This window comes from Bactrocera neohumeralis, chromosome 3 (assembly GCF_024586455.1).
Source record: "Bactrocera neohumeralis isolate Rockhampton chromosome 3, APGP_CSIRO_Bneo_wtdbg2-racon-allhic-juicebox.fasta_v2, whole genome shotgun sequence".
Classification (NCBI taxonomy): domain Eukaryota; kingdom Metazoa; phylum Arthropoda; class Insecta; order Diptera; family Tephritidae; genus Bactrocera; species Bactrocera neohumeralis.
The window spans coordinates 71,861,897-71,883,010 of NC_065920.1; the positions used below are offsets into that span (position 1 = coordinate 71,861,897).

Consider the following 21,114-nt stretch of genomic DNA (forward strand, 5'->3'; position numbering starts at 1 on the left):
ATTGTATATTCAAAGGCAGTATTATTGCTTTCGGTGTGCTCAGAACATACTTTATATGAAATCAATTTTGATATCTTTTTAGCTTGGCAATGCTCACCTAAGCAAAATTATAGTGACATTTGTTTATTTTGTTGTGTTATGAACGTATTTCACAAACATAATTCTTTTTAACAATATATTTCTAGCAAATATTACAAAATTATACATTCTAAAACAGTTATAGCACAAGATGAGCAATTGCGACCTGGAGATAATCGACGAGAACCAGCCACCGGCTCAATCACAAAACACATCAACAACTGGCGGCGAGGACACCGAAATAGTACCAAAACATCTTCGATCACGATACTGGAACAGTTGGGAGGAGATGCGTTTGGTGGAATTATGGAGACTGCATAGCAATGAAGTGACGACCTTAAAGACAAATATACCTATTTTCCGTACAATATCAGAGGGTATGCGGGAATATGGTTTTTTTGTCAACGCACAGGAGGTGCGTCGTAAAATAAACAGTTTCAAAAATAAATACATGTTAGTAAACATATTATATACATTTTATAATAAAATTAATAGTGATTTCTTCGCATGCCCATACTTTATAGCGCCGAACGTCGCCGTTTGGAAATAGAAGAAAATGATAAACAAAGCCACTGGAGACTATACCCACTAATACACTGCCTATTAGCACCTCGCCAAAAAAACCAACTACTTACACATCAACAACTGGTATGTAAATGACAATAATTTATAGCAATAACTAGACAATAAAGTTATATACATTTAATTCATAGATTATGGAGCGACTATTTGCAAAAATACCATTAGAATTGCTGAACAAAGAGTTGCCTATTACGGAAATGCAAACCACCAAAATAATACAAAAGCCAGCTGCGTTTATGGCAAAATCCGCGGAACAGTCAGCTTTGCCGACACAGTTACGAGGTCAACCAAGATACCAGCCATATGCCAGAGCAAACGGCGACACCAGCTTTTTATTGCGACACAATTTTACTAAGGAAAGATTGACACAAATACGTGTTGACAATAGTATACTATCCGATCAGCGTGATGCAGCCTTGAAACAGCTGAAATCTGAAGAACGTTCATTTATGGCGTTAGAGAGTTTTCTTATGAATTGGCAAAAGAAGCACGAAGTTGTTTTACAACGCTTACAATGTACAAATGGAAACTGAAAAAGTGGCTGTAATATTACTAAGAATGTTTTTGTGTCCATACACATACATATGATTTTGTTTTTTCATGTTTGTTTTTATCCAAGGTGGGCTTAAAGTTCTTTTTTTTTCAAAATATAGTCGTCTACTTAACATATATAATTTATTTATTGCTTAGTTAGTAATTTTAACCGGTCGTATTAGTTGTGCGACATCTTAATTCCAAATTGATAAAATAATTTGTGTACTTGCTTTTTCTTCAACTTAAAATAAAAACACATAAGTATTACTGTATAATTGTTTTTTATTTAATCATCAGCATACTAAGTTTTTCGTATCTTTCACACAATGAGATATAGCATACATATAATTAAAAACAATATATTTTGAGGTATTACGGGTTTCAACGCTATACAGAGAACGTATAATGTAATAATAAATGTACGTTCTCTGCGCTATATCAGTGGAATTAACCGTTTCTATGACAGTCGGGTCTACGTAACCGGAACGGACCCAGATTTTTATCCGGCCTATGACTGTCAACTCTGCATAATTCTACCGCTACCACAACTGGCGTATCAGAAAACTACCCTCACAATCTTTCCCATATTACTGGTTGAACTTTCGTTAAGAATGCAATACCTTAATTAACTTTGATAATATTGATTTTTGAAAAACTGGGATCACCGGCATGTTGCAAACAAATTATTTTGAAGTTTTGTTTTTGGTTTTGCTTTGCAGAACACCTGTCAATACAGAACGTAATTGCTGATTCACATACAACTTTCGTTTTACTTGGCTTCAGACATTTGCTTTGACAGCAAAGTTCGTTGTATACTTTTGTATAAGTTCGTTCTCATCGAGAAACGGCTGGAAGTGTCAGAATGATAATATATATATATATGTATATATACATTTTTTGCCGTCGTTCAAGCTCACTAAAAAAATATGGAGCAATAAAAATGAAAGAAAACGTGAAATTTAAATATATTTTATGAAATGTTTGATGATGTTATGCATCATAAAATTAATTTTGAATGGAAAATTATTAAAAGAAATGTATTAATTGCGAGCCAACAAGCTTAAATCCTTTTATTGAGTATTGAAAGATCAAAAGTTAGTTATTTTTATATACCATAAAGTCATACAAAAAATTTAAATATAATCGTTATAAATATTGGGTGTTTTATTTAAATGTCCAAAAATTTTATTTATGCGAGATCTGGCTACAATGGAAAATGGTATAAAAATCGCAAATTTCGAGGCGCTCATCAAGGCTTTATCACTGCTTGTCGGGTTGTTTTCAGCAGAGATAAAGTTTGCAGAGATTTATCCCCGTTTATTTATTCTATAGCCATTGTAGTAAGATATTAAAATGTTTGATGAGACATGTTGTTTACTATGTTTAAAAAGTTCAAAGGATCAAATATATTTGGACTCCAAAGAAGTTATCGACTTGAATGGACGTGAAGTGATTGAATTGCATTTTAAGGATGGGGTGCGTAATTATTGTGGATTTGCCTTTATACATATATACTACATTTTAATTATTTTATTCAGCTGGACATGATGTCTCAAATTGAAATGAAGTTCATTTGTCGAAATTGTTGGAATTCAGTAGAAACATTTCATGAATTTTATGAAAATGTGAAGCTAGTGCATAAGGAAGCTGCGTATACTCTCAAAAGTGCGACTTTCGAAACCGATAGTTTTGAAATAAAAGAAGAAATCATGTCTAATGACGACGCACAAGTTGAACCACTTTCGGAATATATAATTAAAGTTGAAGAATTTATGTTACCCGCCTCAACTAGTCCCACAGATATATGTAATCCATCAGAGATGGTTTCTGAAGACTTAGAGATTAAAGATGAGCCTTTAATCGAAGAATGTATGGACAATTCTGTATCATCGTACGAGTATAGTTCTGATTCTGAAGAATTGGAGAGTGAGAATGAAGAAGATAGTCACTCAAAACGAAAGTCTCGTAAAATAAATCAAAGAAAAAGCGTTAGTAAGAAAACTGCGGAATTAGATGAATATATTGCAAAGAAAAATTTTAAATTTACTTGTTGCATTTGTCAAATTCCATTAGAGGACTTCACACATTTGAAAACCCATTTCAGTGAAGCACATAAAACGAGTGGTTATGTGCTATGTTGTGGTAAAAAAATACGTCAACGAGGTTTATTAATTGATCATATTCATTTTCATGAAGATCCCGACTATTTCAAATGTAAACATTGCGGAAAGCGAATGACGGAGCGACGTTGCATCGATCTTCATCTTCAGTATGTGCATGGCAATCGGGAACGTGTACATCGTTGTACAATTTGTTCAAAGGGATTTTTCCGTGCTTCTTGTTTGAAACAGCATTATAATAACATTCACGTTACAGAAGATCAAAAAACCGTACCGTGCTTAGAATGTGGTAAAACGTAAGTGCTATAGATAGTTAAAACAAGAAAAAAGGTCAAGTCGAACTTATAACACCCTTCCAGTTTTTGATCGAACAGTTTGTTTGCTAGCTATATGCTTTAGTGGTCCGATATCGACGGCTTAGTCATTTAAGCGACTTCTTGGTGAGAATAGACGTACAACAAAAATATGCACGGACAAACGGACTTGTTTAAATCGACTCAGCTCGTCATGTAGATCATTTATTTATGAATTTTATATCGCCTCTGACGTTTACTTCTGGGTGTTACAAATTTCGTGTGAAACTGTTCTGGGTACCTATATACTTAGGTGATAATTCATAATTATTATATTTCTTTCAGCTTCTCCGACGACATTCAATTAGGAAAACACATGCGTCTAATCCATGTTGGTGCGCCGGGAAAACTAATAAAGTGTGCTCTATGTGATACTGCGGTCAAAACGAAATATGGCTTAGCACGTCATATGAAAACAATGCACACGGAGGAGTATCAAACTCCACAAACCTGCCCAATTTGTTCTAAAGTGTCACCGTCTCTGCAAGCTCATCGTGAACATATAAAGTATATGCATTCCTTGCAAAGAAAACATGAATGCAAATTATGCGACAAAGCCTTTAAACGAATTACCGATTTTAAAGTGAGTTATAAGTTTGTGTATATATTTTTGAGTCCAAATAGTTATTTACATTATTTTCCATATTTAAAATTGCAGGAACATATGGCAACCCACACCGGAGAAGCTTTATATACCTGTAGTTTTTGTCCACAAACTTTCAAATCTAATGGCAATATGTATTCTCATCGAAAGAAGAAACATGCTAAGGAGTGGGCCGAACAGTCCGCGTTGAAGAAAAGCTTAGCGGTACCTTTAAGGCAGGCTGTCGAAGCTGATTAATATAACAAATTTGCTGCGAGAACGTTTATTGGATTTGAAATGTCAAGCCGTTAAGTTATTTAATAATTATTTTGTATTAATGATTGTGATTTAGAACCATTTATTTGCATTTTTCGGAAAATAAAATGTGGTGTTTAATTTGAACGCTTGTTTTTAAGCGATTGAGACTAGAAAATTTTTTTTTTAATATTATTTAAAAATGAAGAAACGTTGTTCCATCGTGTAACGCTCTATTTTTTCAAACACATCTATTTTTGATTTATTTTGATTTTTTGTTTACAAATTATCAGATGTTTATTATATGTCAAATCTTCGTTTTTAAGGTTAGCAAAACCAATGAAACTTTGCAAGTTCGTAATACCGGTTGAATTACCTCAACTTCGATCGACTGAGTGGAGTTGAAAATCGAAATAATTGTAATAATCAGTTGACGCGGTGCTATTGACGAATGACAATGAAATGCTTCAGCGTTAGGCGTGCTACCTAAGATAGAATCAAATGTTACATCGTTTAGTGTTTTTTTTTTTTATTTTTGATAAGGCTAACTAGTGAAAGCACTTGAACTTAATTAAATATGAATACGTATACACTTAAGTTTTGTTATGTGCGAATGGAATACAAATAACTGTACAAAAAATACAACTTAATTTGAACGAGAGTTTAACAAAACAAAAAGTATACGCTATTGTTTTTTTATTTCAGCTGCTTATTCTGGACTGTAAGCACTTATTATTTAGTAACGATTTGCCGACTTATTGTTTTTAGTTAACGAATTTTTAACTTCCACATAATTCTATGTTTATTTCACTTAATTAAATGCCACACACACGTATACGTTTAAATGCCTATATATGAGCATAATGCAAAGGCGCCGAACAGCACTACAATAATGAGTAATATTGCTACCCAAGCGGGTATGGTGCCTAAAGCGAAATAAAAAAAATACAGAAAATCATTAAAATATAAATACAAAATTCAATAAGCGCTTACGTCGTTGCTGCAAACTGTGAATGCATACTTTATTGTCCACGGAAATTGAAAGAACCGCCGCCTCAGTATCGCTTGAAATTGGCGGTCCTTCTTCGTTTGTAATCGGTAAGAATTGTAAACCAGTAACGAACATCGAATGCGCGTTCGGTATGTGCAGAACACGCTATAAATTAGGAAAAGATTAAATAAATCAAAGCACAAGCACTTTCAATATAATTTTACTTTACCTGTAAACTAAAGGCAATATAAATAGAAACACTACCCGAAAACATAGTGCCCACAGCCACAAAGCGACCATCGTCACGCACAGCCAATGACGCTAAGCTTTCGTCAACTTGTACAGCACTACGTAGCTGCCCACTAATGCAATCCCATTGCTGTAGAAAACCACGCTGCTTGCCCACTTTACCCAGAGGGTTCGTAATTGTGAAAAGTCGATATTTATCGCGTTGCGCCTCAATGGTACCATATCGGCAGCGTTTATATAGGTACTTGGAGCCCTCGGGTGTAGTCCATTTCAGTTGGTGATGTTGCTTCATTGTCGCCAGGTCCCATACTAAACCCTGACCATCTTTCGAAATAGTTACAATATACTTCGAGTCCGGACTGAAATCAATATCATCAATTTCCTTGTTGTGCGACCTAATTATCGGAAATCATATGTTGAAAATTGTATTTAGCAGAGCGTACATTACTTACGCTATGTCGCTGCGCTGCACCATTTGTGGAAATGTCCAAACGCGCAAGTGACCATCTGTGCCGCCAGTTGCCATCAAACGGCCATTCGGACTAATGCGTACCACCCGCTGGAGCGGTTCAGTAGTCAGAAAATCTGTTTGCACTGAATCAGCTGCTTTAATATCAAAACGTATACGTTTCAAGTTGGCATTCTGATCGCCTGTCTTCTTGCTGGCGCCTGTGGCATGTCCATTTGGTAGATCCTGCACGCCAGATGCCTGTGCTACACGCCTACGTACACCATTTTCATTACCATGTTCCGCTGTACTATTACTTCTTGGTCGCCTTTCGTCTGCATCTGTTGTCGCTTCCTCTTGGCCCTCATAAACTATACGTGGATTAACAAAATATAATTGACAGTGTGATTCTTGTCCGGCGCACAGGTATGAACGTCGCCCATCGTTACGCACAGCAAAGTTCATAACAACATTGGCGCCTGTCTCATGCCGCACCACCTCTTCCGCGCAGAAGTGCGTGCCGTTGTGATAGATCTCGTAGATTTCCTGCCAATAAAATTAATCCTTTACTAACTTTATTATTATTATTTTTTAGTTTTAAAGTACTCACAAAGCCATTAGCTACACCTGTTTTAGCTGAGCCACCACCTCCTGCCACAAGTACATGCCGACTGGTTAGCATTTCAACTGCATATAGCGGAAAATTTACTCGAGCCAGCAAACCATCGCTAGGTCGTCGTGTGGGTGCCATTTTTATTCAGTGGTTAACTGTTTTGTTTTTTTAATATTCTTACAATTATATTGTCTGGAATTCACTTTTACAAATTTGGCTTCCTGCACTTTGCTCCAGCTGCTAATGATGGCCACTCTTTCGTTGTTTCGAGCACTCTTTTGTATTTATTATTGTAGTTGTTGTTACTTTATCTCGCCTTGTTTTAGCATAAATTTGTCGGCCTTCCTTGATTGCAAATATTACTCAGACTTCAAAACGAGATTCTTTCATGGAAATGCTTGGGTTTAACAGCATAAAAGTTATGTACGAGTATAATGAACTTTTCAAACCACTCTATTTATTGATTATATTATTATTTAATTAATAATTCACTATATTTATTTAGTTTTTCTCTCATCGACTAGTTCAGCTGTGAAAGTTCCACGTACTCGTATCTCTTCTCTGTGATCTGTAGCTGACAGCTGTGCAGTGCTGCCACAATGTGAAAGACAAACTGATAAAATAGAGAAAAAAACATTTGAAAATTTTTACGCCTCGTCTATTTTAAAGAAATTTCGTTTATCTAATTAAGATATGGTTTTATTATTTATTTGCGTTTGATTAGAAAATTATATCTTTTGTAAAGCCGGATTACGTTGGCTTTCATTATTATTTATGAAGGAACAGAGATAATAGCTGTCGATAACGTAGTGCACAACGTTACTGCAGTTCAAACAAATTTATGTGGTTGAAGTAATACAAATAATTAGTATAATAATAATCATAATATTAAGATTTAATTTTATTAAAGCCTGAATATTACATTTTCAACTATTTTGTTAAAACTATGCAAGTTATTCAAAAGCTATCTGCACTGGAATACAATCCAAATCATTTTGTTCACAAAACACGCTGCATCCGATTGACGGCCAAGGATTTCCGCTACCAGTATTTCCAGGTTTCTTTTCAGAAGAGTGATAACGGTGAGGCTGTGCAGGCATGAGTCTAATGAATCAATGCCTTATTTCCATAATATTTAAACAAAAACAAAATATGCCTCCTCCTTCTGCGTAATAAGGAACCTCAAAATGTTTATTTCCTCCCACAGCGGGGGTAGCACATATCAAACAAAAGTTATTATTGTAATGTCACCACTATCTCATAGTATTGCCGCACCACATCCACCGCTATAAAAAAGCAGTACTGCAAGGAGAACAAGAAAACAATTTGTTGTGCCATATTGAGGTTATGTTTTAACCGCAGTAGCAGACAAAAATGTAAGTATCCTCACCATAAATTGAACAGTAGTTGTAGTTGTAGAGTCTTCTTATCAGATGTATTATGGATGCATATTATGGAAGGAGACATAACGTTATACGCATATAAAACATGCGACATTTTTATGTTCAATTTTATGCGAAAAATTCCCTTTCCTTCGGAAAAACTTTAACGAACTTCTATTATCGGTGGAATGGGCGTGAATTAGTAAGTATGTGTCTGCAAGTACACATGCATGTATGCAAGCTATTAAGCATCGGCTAGCATCACTTTGCCACACCGACGACACTAATACAGGTAGTAAAACATGAACAGCTTTTGTAAGCTTTACGTGCTTGCTCGAGCGTCTATCAGCTTTTGTGGGAGGAATACACATAACCTCACACCACTGCTGCTTGTCCAACTCCCTAGCGGTACATATTTGCCGGTCGTGTGCCGGTTTTATATGCGCGTTCATTTCAGTGACGTAAAATTTTCTACATTTTTATCTTAGAGACTTCTTTTTTCTGGTGTCTAGAAAGCGTATGTGCGTAACGAAGTTGAAAGGTGGATAAGGAAATGCATAAAAATAAGAAAATACATTTTTTATATCCACAAATTTAAGCTAAGCTAATTGAAATTGAGTTTAAAGATGAAGTTACAAATTTTCAAACACTTCTATCTTTTGTTCTTATAATTCTTAGTGTATATGTAAGGATCTCTTGCTAAAGTAGAAGAATTCCAAAGTACTATGGTAGCATTAACACACGCTTAACACGGCTTGAATGATTTATAAACATAATTATTTAGATTTAATTGTGCTTATATTTATTAACATTACATTTTTCTTCCTCATTCTTCTTCTTTTAGAAAGCATCCGAAAAACAAGCAGCCAATCAAGTAAAAAAGACAAAAAAAGCGTGTTCAACCATATAAGGGCACACCAGTCTGATTCACACAAAACTGCCTCTTTTCATAGCAAAAAAAATCATAATAAAGCACAAAAATCCAGCATCATTTGTGCAACTCGTAAGTACAACCGGCTTCATTGCAATCGTGTGTGCACTGCCCACACAGCTTTGAACTTTGAGCGTCATTTCAGTGACATTCGCAAAGCAAACAAGTTGGAACGTGTGCCATATATGGTTGGTTGTCTCCAAAAACACCCAAGAGCAGTTAACATTTCTTATTATTGAACGCATTATTCTTAAATGCTGTGTACTTAAAAATGAGTACCAACGCAGACAAAGCAGAAGAATTGCATTACGAAAATGTTGCAATGGCTGTTGAATGCGTGGCAAAATAACATTTTTTTAATTTAAATACAGATATTGCACTCTTATGTATGTATGTACATGTGTGTATGAGCAGTCAAACTCTGCTGGGTCTGCTATATTTCTATAAGCATTTAGTTGTGTTCATAATCCAAATTCTGTTTGTGTATGCGTGAAAATTTATAATTTATAAAAATATGTAATTTTTTTTGTTTCTTATTTTTTGCAAAGCGAAAAAAAATATAACAAATTTTGAATTTTGCTTCAGTAAATACAATATTAAATAAGGTAAACAAAACCAGCTGTTAAAGTAAATATCAACTGCAGGGTCGTAATGGCGTAAAAAAAAGTATTTTTATTTCGTTAAGTTTTATAATTTAAAAAATTATAAAGTTTATTATAACTATTATAAGATATTGTTACCATATTACAACAAAAACAACACCGACCTTAGCTTTTAATTATCTTCACCTTCACATTGAGAGCTTTTAATTAGAAATTTCCTCGTTTCCAGTAGAATGTTCACATGAAATTGGGTTATGTGGTACCATCAGCAGCTAACCAGCCACTAACCAATTAGAAAAACAACAAAACCCGCTTATAACGATGAGTCGTTACTAAAAGGCGAAATTGGCGAACTTGGCTGGAGGTGCAAAGAATGTAGCGATCAGGCGGATAAGTGAAAAAGAAAATAACAACAACATAACAACTTGAATTGTTTTACATACATGTACCGGTATATATGGATATGTTTGCATGTACTCTTACTAAACTAGGTACAAATGCACCTATTGCTCAAAGAACTCCCTTTCAATGAGTATTTTATTATTTATGTTTGTATAAACACATGAAGATTCTGTTTAATAAGTAACCGGTAAATGTTAATAATTTATTTCTGCATTTTTCCAATTCGAAGCTTTAATATGAATTTAAATTTCAAAAAATCCAAAAATAAAAAAAAAAAAGTAAATAAAAAAAAATTAAAAATTAATACAGGCAATGACCGAATAATTTTAAATTTTGACAAAATGATGGTCTCATCTTCATTTAATCTAAAGAATTTAAGAATTTCCCATTTGGTATTTTACTTTTTTATGCTTACAATCAAATCTGAAGATTTTCCATTTGATCAAAATTATAAATTATAAAAAACAAGTGTAAAAATTTATAATTTTACGATTTTACGATGCTTTACGACAGGTTGTGAATTGAACAATTAAATCGTTTGTGGAAGAATAAAAAACAAATTATTGGAATAAAAGTAATTACCAATTACCGCCTAAACACCAATATTATCATTTCCGGTTACTTTTTCAGCAGACAAATATATTTTACAACCGCCGCCGCTCAACTATCGTTAACTAACTTTCCACAGCCTTCTCTTTGCATCTCTAAGTTCACTGGACTATATTGTGGCGGCGAGTTCAGGTTCAAAATCGTGTGGGATGTCAAAGAACTTTTTCTTTTTCTTTCTTTAATAGAAATTACTTGTGTTTGTTGTTGTTGGTAGTCTTGTTATCTGTCTTCAGTTTTTCTTTTAGAGTTTTGTTTTTATTTTGAATTTATTTAATTGGTTTATTGTTGCTACAAGCGATTGTTGTGCGGGTTATCTGTTGCCCTCAGCTGATCTGGTTTACAAGATTGAAGTTAAGTGGAACACTTTTTTCGTGAATCGGAAATTTGTCTGAGTTATTACTTATATTTTTTGTATATACCATGCATATAAATACATATACATAGGTGTGTGTATATTGTATATAAACATTTATAAAAGTTTACATAACAATAAATTATTACATAAACTAAAGATAACGCAGCGCTAGCATCGGAGGCTTTAAATGGCATTATGTCAGTGAATTTGTTGCTTAGCAGACGCTGTGGATGTAGGGTTGTGAATTTTTTGATTAAATATTATATTATCAAGTCGTATTTCTAACTTTGGGATTAATGTTTTTAATTACAATTTTTTTCAAATTTGAAAATTTTCCAAAAAATGCAAATGTTTTAGATTAATTTATTCTATTTTGTGTTTGGGACTAAAATTTTAAAATTAAAATTTTTTTTAACTTATAAATTTAAATATACAAAATACTTTTCAAACTAAAAGCTGAAAAGGTACAAAAAAGCAATTCTTTTTTCAAATTCCAATGTTTCAATTTTAATTCTAATTTCGGTATTGAATTTTTTTATTTATGTTTGGGACTAAAAATTTAAAAAATATGTTTTTTTATCTAAAAACTTAATGAAAAAAAATGTTTTTTCAAACTAAAAGCTGGAAAGGGATAAAAATTCAAATATTTACATACATACATACATATGTACATATATATATAAATGAAACTTTATAATTAAATTGCTTTTAATGTAATAAATTAATTTATAATTATAGATGTAAATATGACAAAAAGTGTAAACTAAGTTAAGATTTTTTAAAAATTATATATTAGATTTTCAAATGATAACCAATTGTAGAACACGAAGTATGCAAACTCGAAAAAATGTAAATTTAAAAACAAATGTATTTTATATTTTTAATTTTTTTTTAATAATAATCTAGTGATTAATATTGTTCTCGATCCGGTATAAACTTTTTATTATTAATTTTGAGATTAAATTTTTTGTTTTATATTTCAGACTTATATTTGGGATCAAAATTTTATTTTTAAAACAGTAAAACAATGTGGCTTTTAAGGCTTAATTTTTTTCAATCCAGTATTTGGTTTTAAACATTTATTTTTAATTTTTTAATCCGGTATTTGGAAATAGAAGTTACAAAATTACTTATAAATTAAAAATATCGGGATTACAAAAAAAAAAAACAAACAATAAATAAATTATTTATAATTGTACATTAAAAATTTGCATTTTTTTAGACGCTTGAACAAAGTTTTTGCCCTAAAAAAATATTTTTCTTGTAATTAAATATTATTATTTATTGTTACTGTTACTTTTCCCTGTTCAGAAGCTTAAACAAAATTTTGCTCTAAAAAATAATTTCATTTTTTTTTTCTCTAAAAAATTATTTTTAATTTTTACAAAAATTTTATTTTTAATTTTTTTTCTCTAAAAAAATTATTTTTCTTGCAATTTTTTTAGAGAAAATTTTTTAGTATTTCAATATATTATTTATAATCATTATTTCGGACCAATTACTTAGTGAGCAGGCTATAATTTAAAATGTACTCTAACCTATAAAAGTGAAAACTTTACACTTTCTTAAACAAATGCAATTATTTGGTGTGCAACTTGTTTCATGACATATGAATTGGTTTGTATAAAGTGTATTTGTATAAAATTTGCAGCATAACACTGTTTGCCACAACAACAAATCAAGTTTGATTTAAATGACACAAACCCGATATATAGGCGAATGGTGATGTCTGAACTGTAACTAAAATTTATGCATAGTCAAAGCATGCCTAACTGGTTTAAATGTACAAAAAAAAATAAAAAAATAAAATATTACATTTACAATGTGGACTTGTTTCACATAAAAAATAATTATCTAAAAACGCATTTTGAAAATATATTCATCATAAAACTTTGTTTTGACTTACATTCATATATTTTACCGTCTCTCTACAACATAAATTTTATTTTGTACGAAGTTTTTAATCTCTTTTCAAATGTACATACATATATTCACCGTTAAATATTTTTGTCTTACATTTTTAAGATTTTAAAAATACATTTTCAAATATGTTTTTTTTATCTTACATTTTCAGGATTTTTAAATTTTTATTGCCAAGTTCAATAATAAGACGATATTTACTGCAAATTGAAGACATTCCACACAAACAAAATGCTGTTCGAAAAGATGTGGCAGTCATCCGCGGAGGCTTACTAATGCATTTCGATGAAATAATAAAAAATAACACATTCCGCTTTTGTTGTGATCGCTTTTCCATAACAGTCTTTTCATTTGTTCCGCTTTGATTTTTATTATTTCTTGTGAGCTCGGGTGAACAAGTCATTGCACTAGTACGTCACGTTTTGTAATGAAAATTGTTTGCGCTAATATTTTTTTATTGACACAACAACTATAAAATCCCGTTTGGTGTGACTAACGCCACTACTGCTAGCTATTGAAGTCGATTAAAATGTCAAATTGCTTGTGAAAATTATAAAGTGATAAATTGCTATAATGAGAGGCACTAAATAACATTCATACATATATACATATATATATATCTACATATGTATGTATGTATATATGTATGTACATACATATGAATATATGTTGATATACATATGTATAAAGATACACAGCTAAATACATAAGTGTGAACATTATGTATGTACACATAATTTTAATTTACTTATATCCAACAATACTATAACCACCTACAAAACTCAAATTCTAACGCCTATCAAATGATTATGACTTCATTCATCTCCACCTCTACTGCCTGCAACACAGAAATGAATGTATCATGATTGCGTTTATGTATTTACATATGTACATACACATAGAGAAAATAAAATAAAAGTAAAACAGAAATTAGGTAGCCCGTCAATTACTGCGGTTGCAAAGGCTAATCAGACAGCACCCGAAAACAAAAAAAAACTAACGTGAAATTGGTACTAATTGGGGAATACGTTGATTTGATTTTGTTGTTGCGCTACTTTTTTTATATATTTTTTCTTTCATCTCTTGGCGGCGTTTTTGCAATTTTCGCAATCTTTTTTGCACAAAACTAGTTTGTATGCCCACTTCTACACACACACATGCATGCCGTCAATACACCTTTGACATTTTATAAACAATTCAAAAGCACACTCACCTCAGCTAAGCATTGCGAGATGATTCAACAATAAAATTTGCATTTTATTTGCTTTAAGCAACAAATTTAAATTTTCTACTACCTTATCGACACTTTTTAAAATAATTTCCGTTAAACAGTTACAATTTTAAAATGCCCTTTAAAAATATCTTATGTTTTGTTGTTCGGTAAAAGCAATTCTCTCTCATTTTGCTGCGCTCTTTGCTCTTCTTGACTTTGAAATTGCTGCTCATTTGCTTTTTGATTTTCAGCTGTTTGGTTTTGTATTTTTGTTTATTTACTCTAAGCTGCGCGACAGCAGGCGAAGTTGAAGATCAACGAGCTGCCACTCTCGCGTACTATAAATTTTATAATGCATTATAACTAATTTCACTATTAAATGTATTAGAACCCAGACTGATTACAATTTTTATTTTAATTGCTTTACATTTCAGTTTTTGGTTTATTGAATTTATTTATTGAATGCGTCTTGCTTAGAACAGTTTTAAATAAGCAAAGTTTACAGCGCAATAACTTCACATCCACTTGTGTGGCAGCACTAAACTATTTGCCGTTTGTATGCATCATCTTTCATACACTTGTTTTTGTTGTTTCATGCCTTTGTTTCCCTCAAGTTCGCCGCTCAATACAAACTCCTTTTATTTTGACTTTTCTGATGTATTTTGTTGTTGAAGTGTGCTTTTGTAATTTTTGCCATCTTCTGCTCATATAAAATGTCTGCGCAGCGTACTCTTGAAAATTACTTTGTGTTTGAATTTGTACTCGTTCATTAGTGCATCGATTTCTTTCACCGGTTTTTTTACCAAGTTTCAAGCCTATTTTATTGTGCAAAGTTCTTAATAAAATAATCTAATTTGCTAAAATATTATCGGTTTGCATAGCGTTGATCGCATTATTTAAAAAAAACATTGCCTTTAGTGCATAGTTTCTGTGAAATTATTAAAAACTGGCCAATAATACAAGAAAGACTCTCTCTTAGAACAATTTGCAAAGTGCTGCAGGATTGATTGCAAGAAAAGTTAGTGATCTGCATATTTTGTGGTGTTTTTAAAGAAAAGTGTTATAGAAACAATTTTGTATTTTGAAGAATTTTCCAATTGGATTAAGCTCATCATTTGCTATATTCGGTAAGTACGAGTGGGCTGCAGACGGCCATTTTGCCGCATAGCTGTGCAAAAAGTGCAGTTCAACTAGTGCGAAATAAAAATGATGTGCATATAACTTTTATTATAAAATATTATTGAAATATTGAAAAACTTATTTCCACAATTTGGAGCACCTTATTACGTACGTGTGTGTATATTGTACATAAGTATGTAAGTATTATCTGCTTCTACCGTCGCTTTTGGTGAAAAAAACAAATAATTCTTGTATTGTCCTTTTTAGCACCTACTCGTCGAGTTTTCCAATAAGAAAACCAGTTTGTCAGCCAGCACACTTCCTTTCTTTCGCCTACTCAAAAAATTTAAGTTATGATTTGTGCTTAATGATGTAAATATTCTACGCTTCCTTATTATTCTTCATATTTCATGTTCCTTGGCTGCTTATATACAAACTACTGAGCAATCTCAATTTCCAAGTTTAGAACAGCTGGTTTATTTCAACGATCAATTGTTTTTATTCTTTGTTTATTTCCTATCCATATACATATGTATGTATGTACATACTTATGTATGTTTTTATATAGTGTTGATGTCGTTTTGCACTGAAGTGGAGTTGCTACCTATCCCATTGTTTGCCACTTTGTTTCTGTGTTCATGGGCATGACAGCCGATGGCGTTGACGGGCATGTCTCAAAAACGCTATGCAACTCAGAACAAAGAGCAGCAATAATGATCGCGCACTTGGCATATTAAATTTTTGCCTAGTAGCCTAGTACTTACATACTTATATTAAAAAGGAGTAGCAAAAATATATTTATACCCTGAATTGGATATATTAAGTGGAGACAACCTATGTACATTTGTATAAGGAAACTTCTTCTTTTTTTGCAACCCTTTTATCATAAAATAAATGCACCTGTAAAGGGTATTATGTCTTCATTTACCTTAATAATAAAGCATTCTGATTTTAAAATCCTTTTGTTCAAAATTGGAATTTAATTTAATCCATACTTATTCTTATTGGTATTAGCAAGTGTGGGTAAAATTTGTATTTTTAAAATAATTAGGACGATATCATCTTTTTTATTCCAAAATTAAAATAGGCATTTAGACGTGTTAGCAGCCATAATCCTAATACGGGCCAACTTGTTTAGATATGAATCTTAATTAATGAAATATGTATATATGTATGTATATGTTCCATACAATTTAACTCTACGTACATATGTAAATAATTTGTAATTTATTTTTTTCCCATTTCAGCAAGTTTTTACCCCCAAAATACATCATCGCTCTGTACACTTTGAAACATCCAGTTGATTTACAAAATTATTCGTTGCATAAATTCAAAAACTCTATAAAAGACAATCTAACTTCAAAAAAATAATTAAAATAAAAACTAATATTCTTCCTATAATAGGCGTATATTTTTAAATTAAAATCGGTTTTGCACGCTCTTTAATTTGAAACAAATACATCTAAACAACAACATGGTGCATCCAGCTGAAAACACTACAACCGCTGCCGCTGAACTAACAGCTGCTGAAAAAGAAGGTAAGTCATGTACATATTCAAAATTTCAAAAATATTTGTATGTGCTATATGTATGTAACTATATTGCTTGAGCGTTGCGGTTCCAAAAGCAGTTAAGAAGCGAGAAAAGCCAAACAAGAAAATATATTCGTAGAAATGTGGCGAGGAATTCTTCAATAGTCACCAGTTGGAAAAAAGTTATATGCTTTTATTAGCTTTCAAACATGTTTGACACAAATTTTGAGCATTTTCGTATTTATTCAACCGCAATTGTCATGCGTGGCTGTGTCTCAAACGTAAATGCAACTTTTTTGAGTTAAATAACTGAAACTGTGTATGCATTTTATACTTCCAAGAAGCGCACTAGAATTTATCAAGCATTGCATTGGGCTTGAGTTATTGTTAAAAATAAATTGTCATATGTATGATTTTAGACGATCCAACTACGTACGTTCTTATATATAGTACACATGTACATATTTATAGAAATTCATACTTTATGTATCCGTACATACATACAATGTATGTCACACCCATTTTTGTGATTTTGCATTTTTTGTAGTGAGCAGATATGTACATATGTACATAGCTACTCCAGAGTTTTGAAAATGGCTTTTGTGCTCCAAAGCCGCTATTACGCTTTATCCCTATTCTAATTCGCGCAGTTACCCAGTTTGAATGGAATATACATATGTATGTATGTATGTAAGTGAACAGCCTGGTTGTTGCAAATGCATCAAAAATCTATAACCCCGTCTGTTTCTATGTATTCTCTTTTTTTGTTTCTTAATCCAGCTACATACATGTATGTATGTATATTTTTGCATTCGCTAACAATTCAGTTTGCGTATGCAAATAGAAGTATGAAAAATTGCATTTAGGCTCAGAGAGCATTGAATTCAGTGGCGTAGAAAAATATATTTATCGCTACATTTCAAATAAATAATGGACGCCAGTGAAGAAATTATGATTGGTATTTGTTATACCCTGAACATTGGATATATGTATCTGCCATATAAACTGATCCATTAAACTCATTTTCTTGTATGGAAAATTTTTTTTATTTGAGAAGGCATTTTCACGAAATTTGACACAGATTTTTGTCAAAGGCAGCGCTATAATATCCGAACATATTTAGACAACTATAGCATCTAGCTACCATACAAATTAACCAATCAAACACTAATCCTTCGGTGGAAAATTTTTTTGTTTGAAAATATGTATCAATATCTTAAGAAAATTTGGTGTAGAGGTCAAGGCAACGCTCCAAACTCTCGTGAACTCGTGAAGGGTACGGGTATTATAGCTTCGGTGCAGCCGAAGTTATCGGTTCTTCTGTTTTTTAAAGCGAAGAAACCAAAACAGATTGTGATTTGTGGCAAATTGCTATGAATGCCACTGAAAATAGTCTCGTTTGGTTGCAACTTTGTCGCAAAATAAATTGCATGTAAAAGCGAACAGCTGTTTCGCGATATTGCCATTTTTTTGCTATAAGTGCGTAAGCTTGTGACATTAAATGAGTGTCACTATTATATATTTTAAAATTATGTTCGAATTGGCTAGTTTCTACCCTTTCAAATATAAACTTGATGACGTTAGTGGATTTATAGTCAAAAATTATAAATTTTTTCGGCTGTGCGGATAAAGGTTGTTGAACTCTAAATCTGTATTTGACTAGCTTAAAAATATTTACTATTTATTATGTATGATTATGCTCAAGAGTATTTACACAGGAATGTACATATACAAGTATAAGTATGTACATACATACATGTGTTTGTTTATATAAATTGTTATAATTTGTAGAATCAAAATACGAATTTCAAATGCTAAGTTTTATAAAAAATTAATTTAAAATTAAATTAAATTATCATAATTTTTTTTTTGAAGTTTTGGCTTCTCCAAAAAATATTCAAAATACATAAAACAAAACAAATTTTAAATGATTTTTTTTAATTTTAAATAATTTTCGTAAACATTTTTAAATGTTTGTTTTGTAATTAATTAATATATATTTTTTAATTTTTAAATATTTTTTTTATTTTAATTTGTTAAATACATATTTTTCTGATATCTAATAATTTTTGTATTTTAGCCTCTCTTACATACATACATACATACATATGTACATATATACATACATACACATATTCTACATACTTACATCAAATAAAATTTTCAATTTTGATCAACATTTAAAAAAAATTAAATTGCGTTTTCACCTTTGCCAAATTGACTAAACTTTCCTAAACCGCTTTAGCAAAAAGCAAACGATTCACAAAAACTAAAACCAATTTGGTTGCTTTGGAAACTTTACAATTCAAGTTCAAGTTTGCTTGATTGCATTTTTCGATTTATTTTTTGTGTAAACTGTTGTGCCCTATGCAGTAGTTTGCGTCTGTGCTGCACCATGTACATATTACAGTTATGTTTACTATTTTTTTTCTTTTTTTTTTTTGAAGTTTGTAACAAAAGGTGTTGCTATAGTGCTGCAAATAAAAACTAATTTAGATTTTGGTAAGTTTCCAAAAAAATGTCAAAATACTTTTGGGCGACAGCTCGATTTGTAAGAGTTAGTTAAAGTCAGTTGAGAGATTTTAGAGGTTATTAAAAATAAAAACAAAAAAATTAAAAAAATAAATAAAAAATTAAGGGTGACTAAAATTGGGAATGAGGAATAGATTCAATTCATATTTGCTACAGAAGATTGTGGTAAAAGTTAAACGTTTTCTAATAGTATCACCGTAAGCTACGTCGGTTAGTGCGCCTTGGTTTCATGTTTGCTGGACCTCCCGCTAGATGAATTTGATCACAGGTAACTTACAACTTGCCGCCCAAACAGCGTCTGGATAACCGTTACAACAACAACAACTGGCAGATCGTTCCCACGACGGTCGTGTCTATATAACCGTAATGAACCCGGAATTTTAACAGACCAAGGATTGCCAACTTGAAAGATTTCTTAAGAATTTCTTGAGGCGTGTTTGATAATAGTAACTGATGTTCGTTCGAAAACCCGAACTTCTGCGTTTGTGACAATGAAAGACTAACCATAATTCGTTACTTTATGCAGTTGAATTTTCAAAATGGTTGCATTACCATGTGTACATTTAAAGTAAATTTTCACAATATCATGTAATACTTTATTCCTCAAATATGTACCTTCCACCCTGTGTTTGAAGCACCATATGAACCTCAACGGTTTGTTTTCAATTGATTTTCTATTAACCAAGTAAAGGTTGATATTGTTGTTATAGCAGTCTTATTGTTGTTGTTGTTATGCCAACACGAAGTGAACTCGTACAGTAGTTGAAGTCTGAAACTTCAATGCAGCATGCGAATAGTGCTCCAAGTTGCCTAGTAAACATAAGAATTGATACTTTAAAAAAATTGATTTTGATTTTGCTAAAAAAAGACCAGGAAAGATAGTTCTTGCTCTCAGAATGATTGGGATAATGTTTTCTGCCACAACAGCAACTACAGTCATAGTGGGGGGTCATCCACCATCTGATCAAATTTGACCCGGACTGATATAATCACGTATCTGCATACGAATCTTAGTTATAGCCTTCAAAATATACTCTTTTTGAGCCAATAAAAGCATGCCAACACTTAATCCAATTTTTCATTCACTTGTTATAAGCTTCTGCTGCGATGGCCTTCAGTGTCTCCAGTGAATTTTCGGTTTCGCCTCATTTCTCAGAATCAAGTACAGATCGGTTTCAGCAAGTACAACAACAAAGGCAACCGTTCACAATTTCTCGTATTACAGCACCTTTTTGTATACCTTATAGGTTAACAATCCGATAACTAACCGATACTATACGCTCGTTGGGTAAACTTACATGATTGCAGTTTAGTGCGGCACATTTTGGTCTTGTTTTGTTGCTTTTTTTTTGTTTGCTGCGCTTTTGCCTGTTGCAATCTTGTCTCGCATCGAAAATGTTTGTAAATATTTTGTATGTTGTTGGTATTATTGCTATTGCTGGCTAGTGCCAAAGCAGCGCTTGTGTGTGGTCCAAAGTGACTTTGATTTTATCGCTCCTGTTACTGTTGCTGACATTTTTTATTATTGTTGTAAATACAGATAGCAACTTTGTTGTTGTTGTTATTGATCATTTACTTGCAGCAACTACTAACTGTAGTTTAGTTAGCAGCGTGGATTGATTTGCCGGCGTCAAGTTGAGTGTGTGGATCGACGGATGTGTGTGTGTTTGCAACTTGCTTGCCAGTTTGCGTTTGTTTGTTGTCGCCGCCA

General features: G+C 32.1%; 4 protein-coding genes across 4 annotated transcripts in view; 3 read left to right on the forward strand and 1 right to left on the reverse strand.

Annotated features, from left to right (window-relative positions):
• The first annotated feature begins 106 nt into the window (after positions 1 to 106).
• LOC126752054 (uncharacterized) lies at positions 107 to 1,469 on the forward strand. Its single transcript, XM_050462592.1, has 3 exons — positions 107 to 531; positions 603 to 726; positions 792 to 1,469. Exons 1-3 carry the CDS (start codon positions 230 to 232, stop codon positions 1,191 to 1,193), a joined length of 828 nt encoding a protein of 275 aa, XP_050318549.1. The 5' UTR covers positions 107 to 229; the 3' UTR covers positions 1,194 to 1,469.
• A 955-nt stretch (positions 1,470 to 2,424) lies between these two features.
• On the forward strand, positions 2,425 to 4,652 carry LOC126752051 (transcription factor grauzone-like). Its single transcript, XM_050462590.1, has 4 exons — positions 2,425 to 2,670; positions 2,733 to 3,610; positions 3,953 to 4,250; positions 4,326 to 4,652. Exons 1-4 carry the CDS (start codon positions 2,548 to 2,550, stop codon positions 4,506 to 4,508), a joined length of 1,482 nt encoding a protein of 493 aa, XP_050318547.1. The 5' UTR covers positions 2,425 to 2,547; the 3' UTR covers positions 4,509 to 4,652.
• A 534-nt stretch (positions 4,653 to 5,186) lies between these two features.
• On the reverse strand, positions 5,187 to 7,381 carry LOC126752053 (prolactin regulatory element-binding protein). Its single transcript, XM_050462591.1, has 5 exons — positions 6,804 to 7,381; positions 6,198 to 6,739; positions 5,726 to 6,140; positions 5,499 to 5,661; positions 5,187 to 5,431 (listed from the first exon to the last, which is right to left on the reverse strand). Exons 1-5 carry the CDS (start codon positions 6,942 to 6,944, stop codon positions 5,346 to 5,348), a joined length of 1,347 nt encoding a protein of 448 aa, XP_050318548.1. The 5' UTR covers positions 6,945 to 7,381; the 3' UTR covers positions 5,187 to 5,345.
• A 7,662-nt stretch (positions 7,382 to 15,043) lies between these two features.
• LOC126752187 (stathmin) overlaps positions 15,044 to 21,114 on the forward strand; it is a 249,734-nt gene continuing 243,663 nt past the window's right edge. Inside the window, exons 1-2 of the mRNA XM_050462808.1 lie at positions 15,044 to 15,347; positions 16,587 to 16,877. Coding sequence (XP_050318765.1) covers positions 16,814 to 16,877 — 64 coding nt within the window. The 5' untranslated portion in view covers positions 15,044 to 15,347; positions 16,587 to 16,813. The remainder of the gene's footprint in view (positions 15,348 to 16,586; positions 16,878 to 21,114) is intronic.

Bases quoted from the DNA above. Each gene is read 5' to 3' on its own strand.
- LOC126752054 (XM_050462592.1), top strand. From the start codon at position 230: ATGAGCAATTGCGACCTGGAGATAATCGACGAGAACCAGCCACCGGCT. The intron at 532-602 runs GTTAGTAAACAT...CATACTTTATAG, and splicing joins AGTTTCAAAAATAAATACAT to CGCCGAACGTCGCCGTTTGG. The intron at 727-791 runs GTATGTAAATGA...TTTAATTCATAG, and splicing joins TACTTACACATCAACAACTG to ATTATGGAGCGACTATTTGC.
- LOC126752051 (XM_050462590.1), top strand. From the start codon at position 2,548: ATGTTTGATGAGACATGTTGTTTACTATGTTTAAAAAGTTCAAAGGAT. The intron at 2,671-2,732 runs GTGCGTAATTAT...TATTTTATTCAG, and splicing joins AATTGCATTTTAAGGATGGG to CTGGACATGATGTCTCAAAT. The intron at 3,611-3,952 runs GTAAGTGCTATA...TATTTCTTTCAG, and splicing joins TGCTTAGAATGTGGTAAAAC to CTTCTCCGACGACATTCAAT.
- LOC126752053 (XM_050462591.1), bottom strand. From the start codon at position 6,944: ATGGCACCCACACGACGACCTAGCGATGGTTTGCTGGCTCGAGTAAAT. The intron at 6,141-6,197 runs GTAAGTAATGTA...TCCGATAATTAG, and splicing joins GTGCAGCGCAGCGACATAGC to GTCGCACAACAAGGAAATTG. The intron at 5,662-5,725 runs GTAAAGTAAAAT...CCTAATTTATAG, and splicing joins ATATTGCCTTTAGTTTACAG to CGTGTTCTGCACATACCGAA.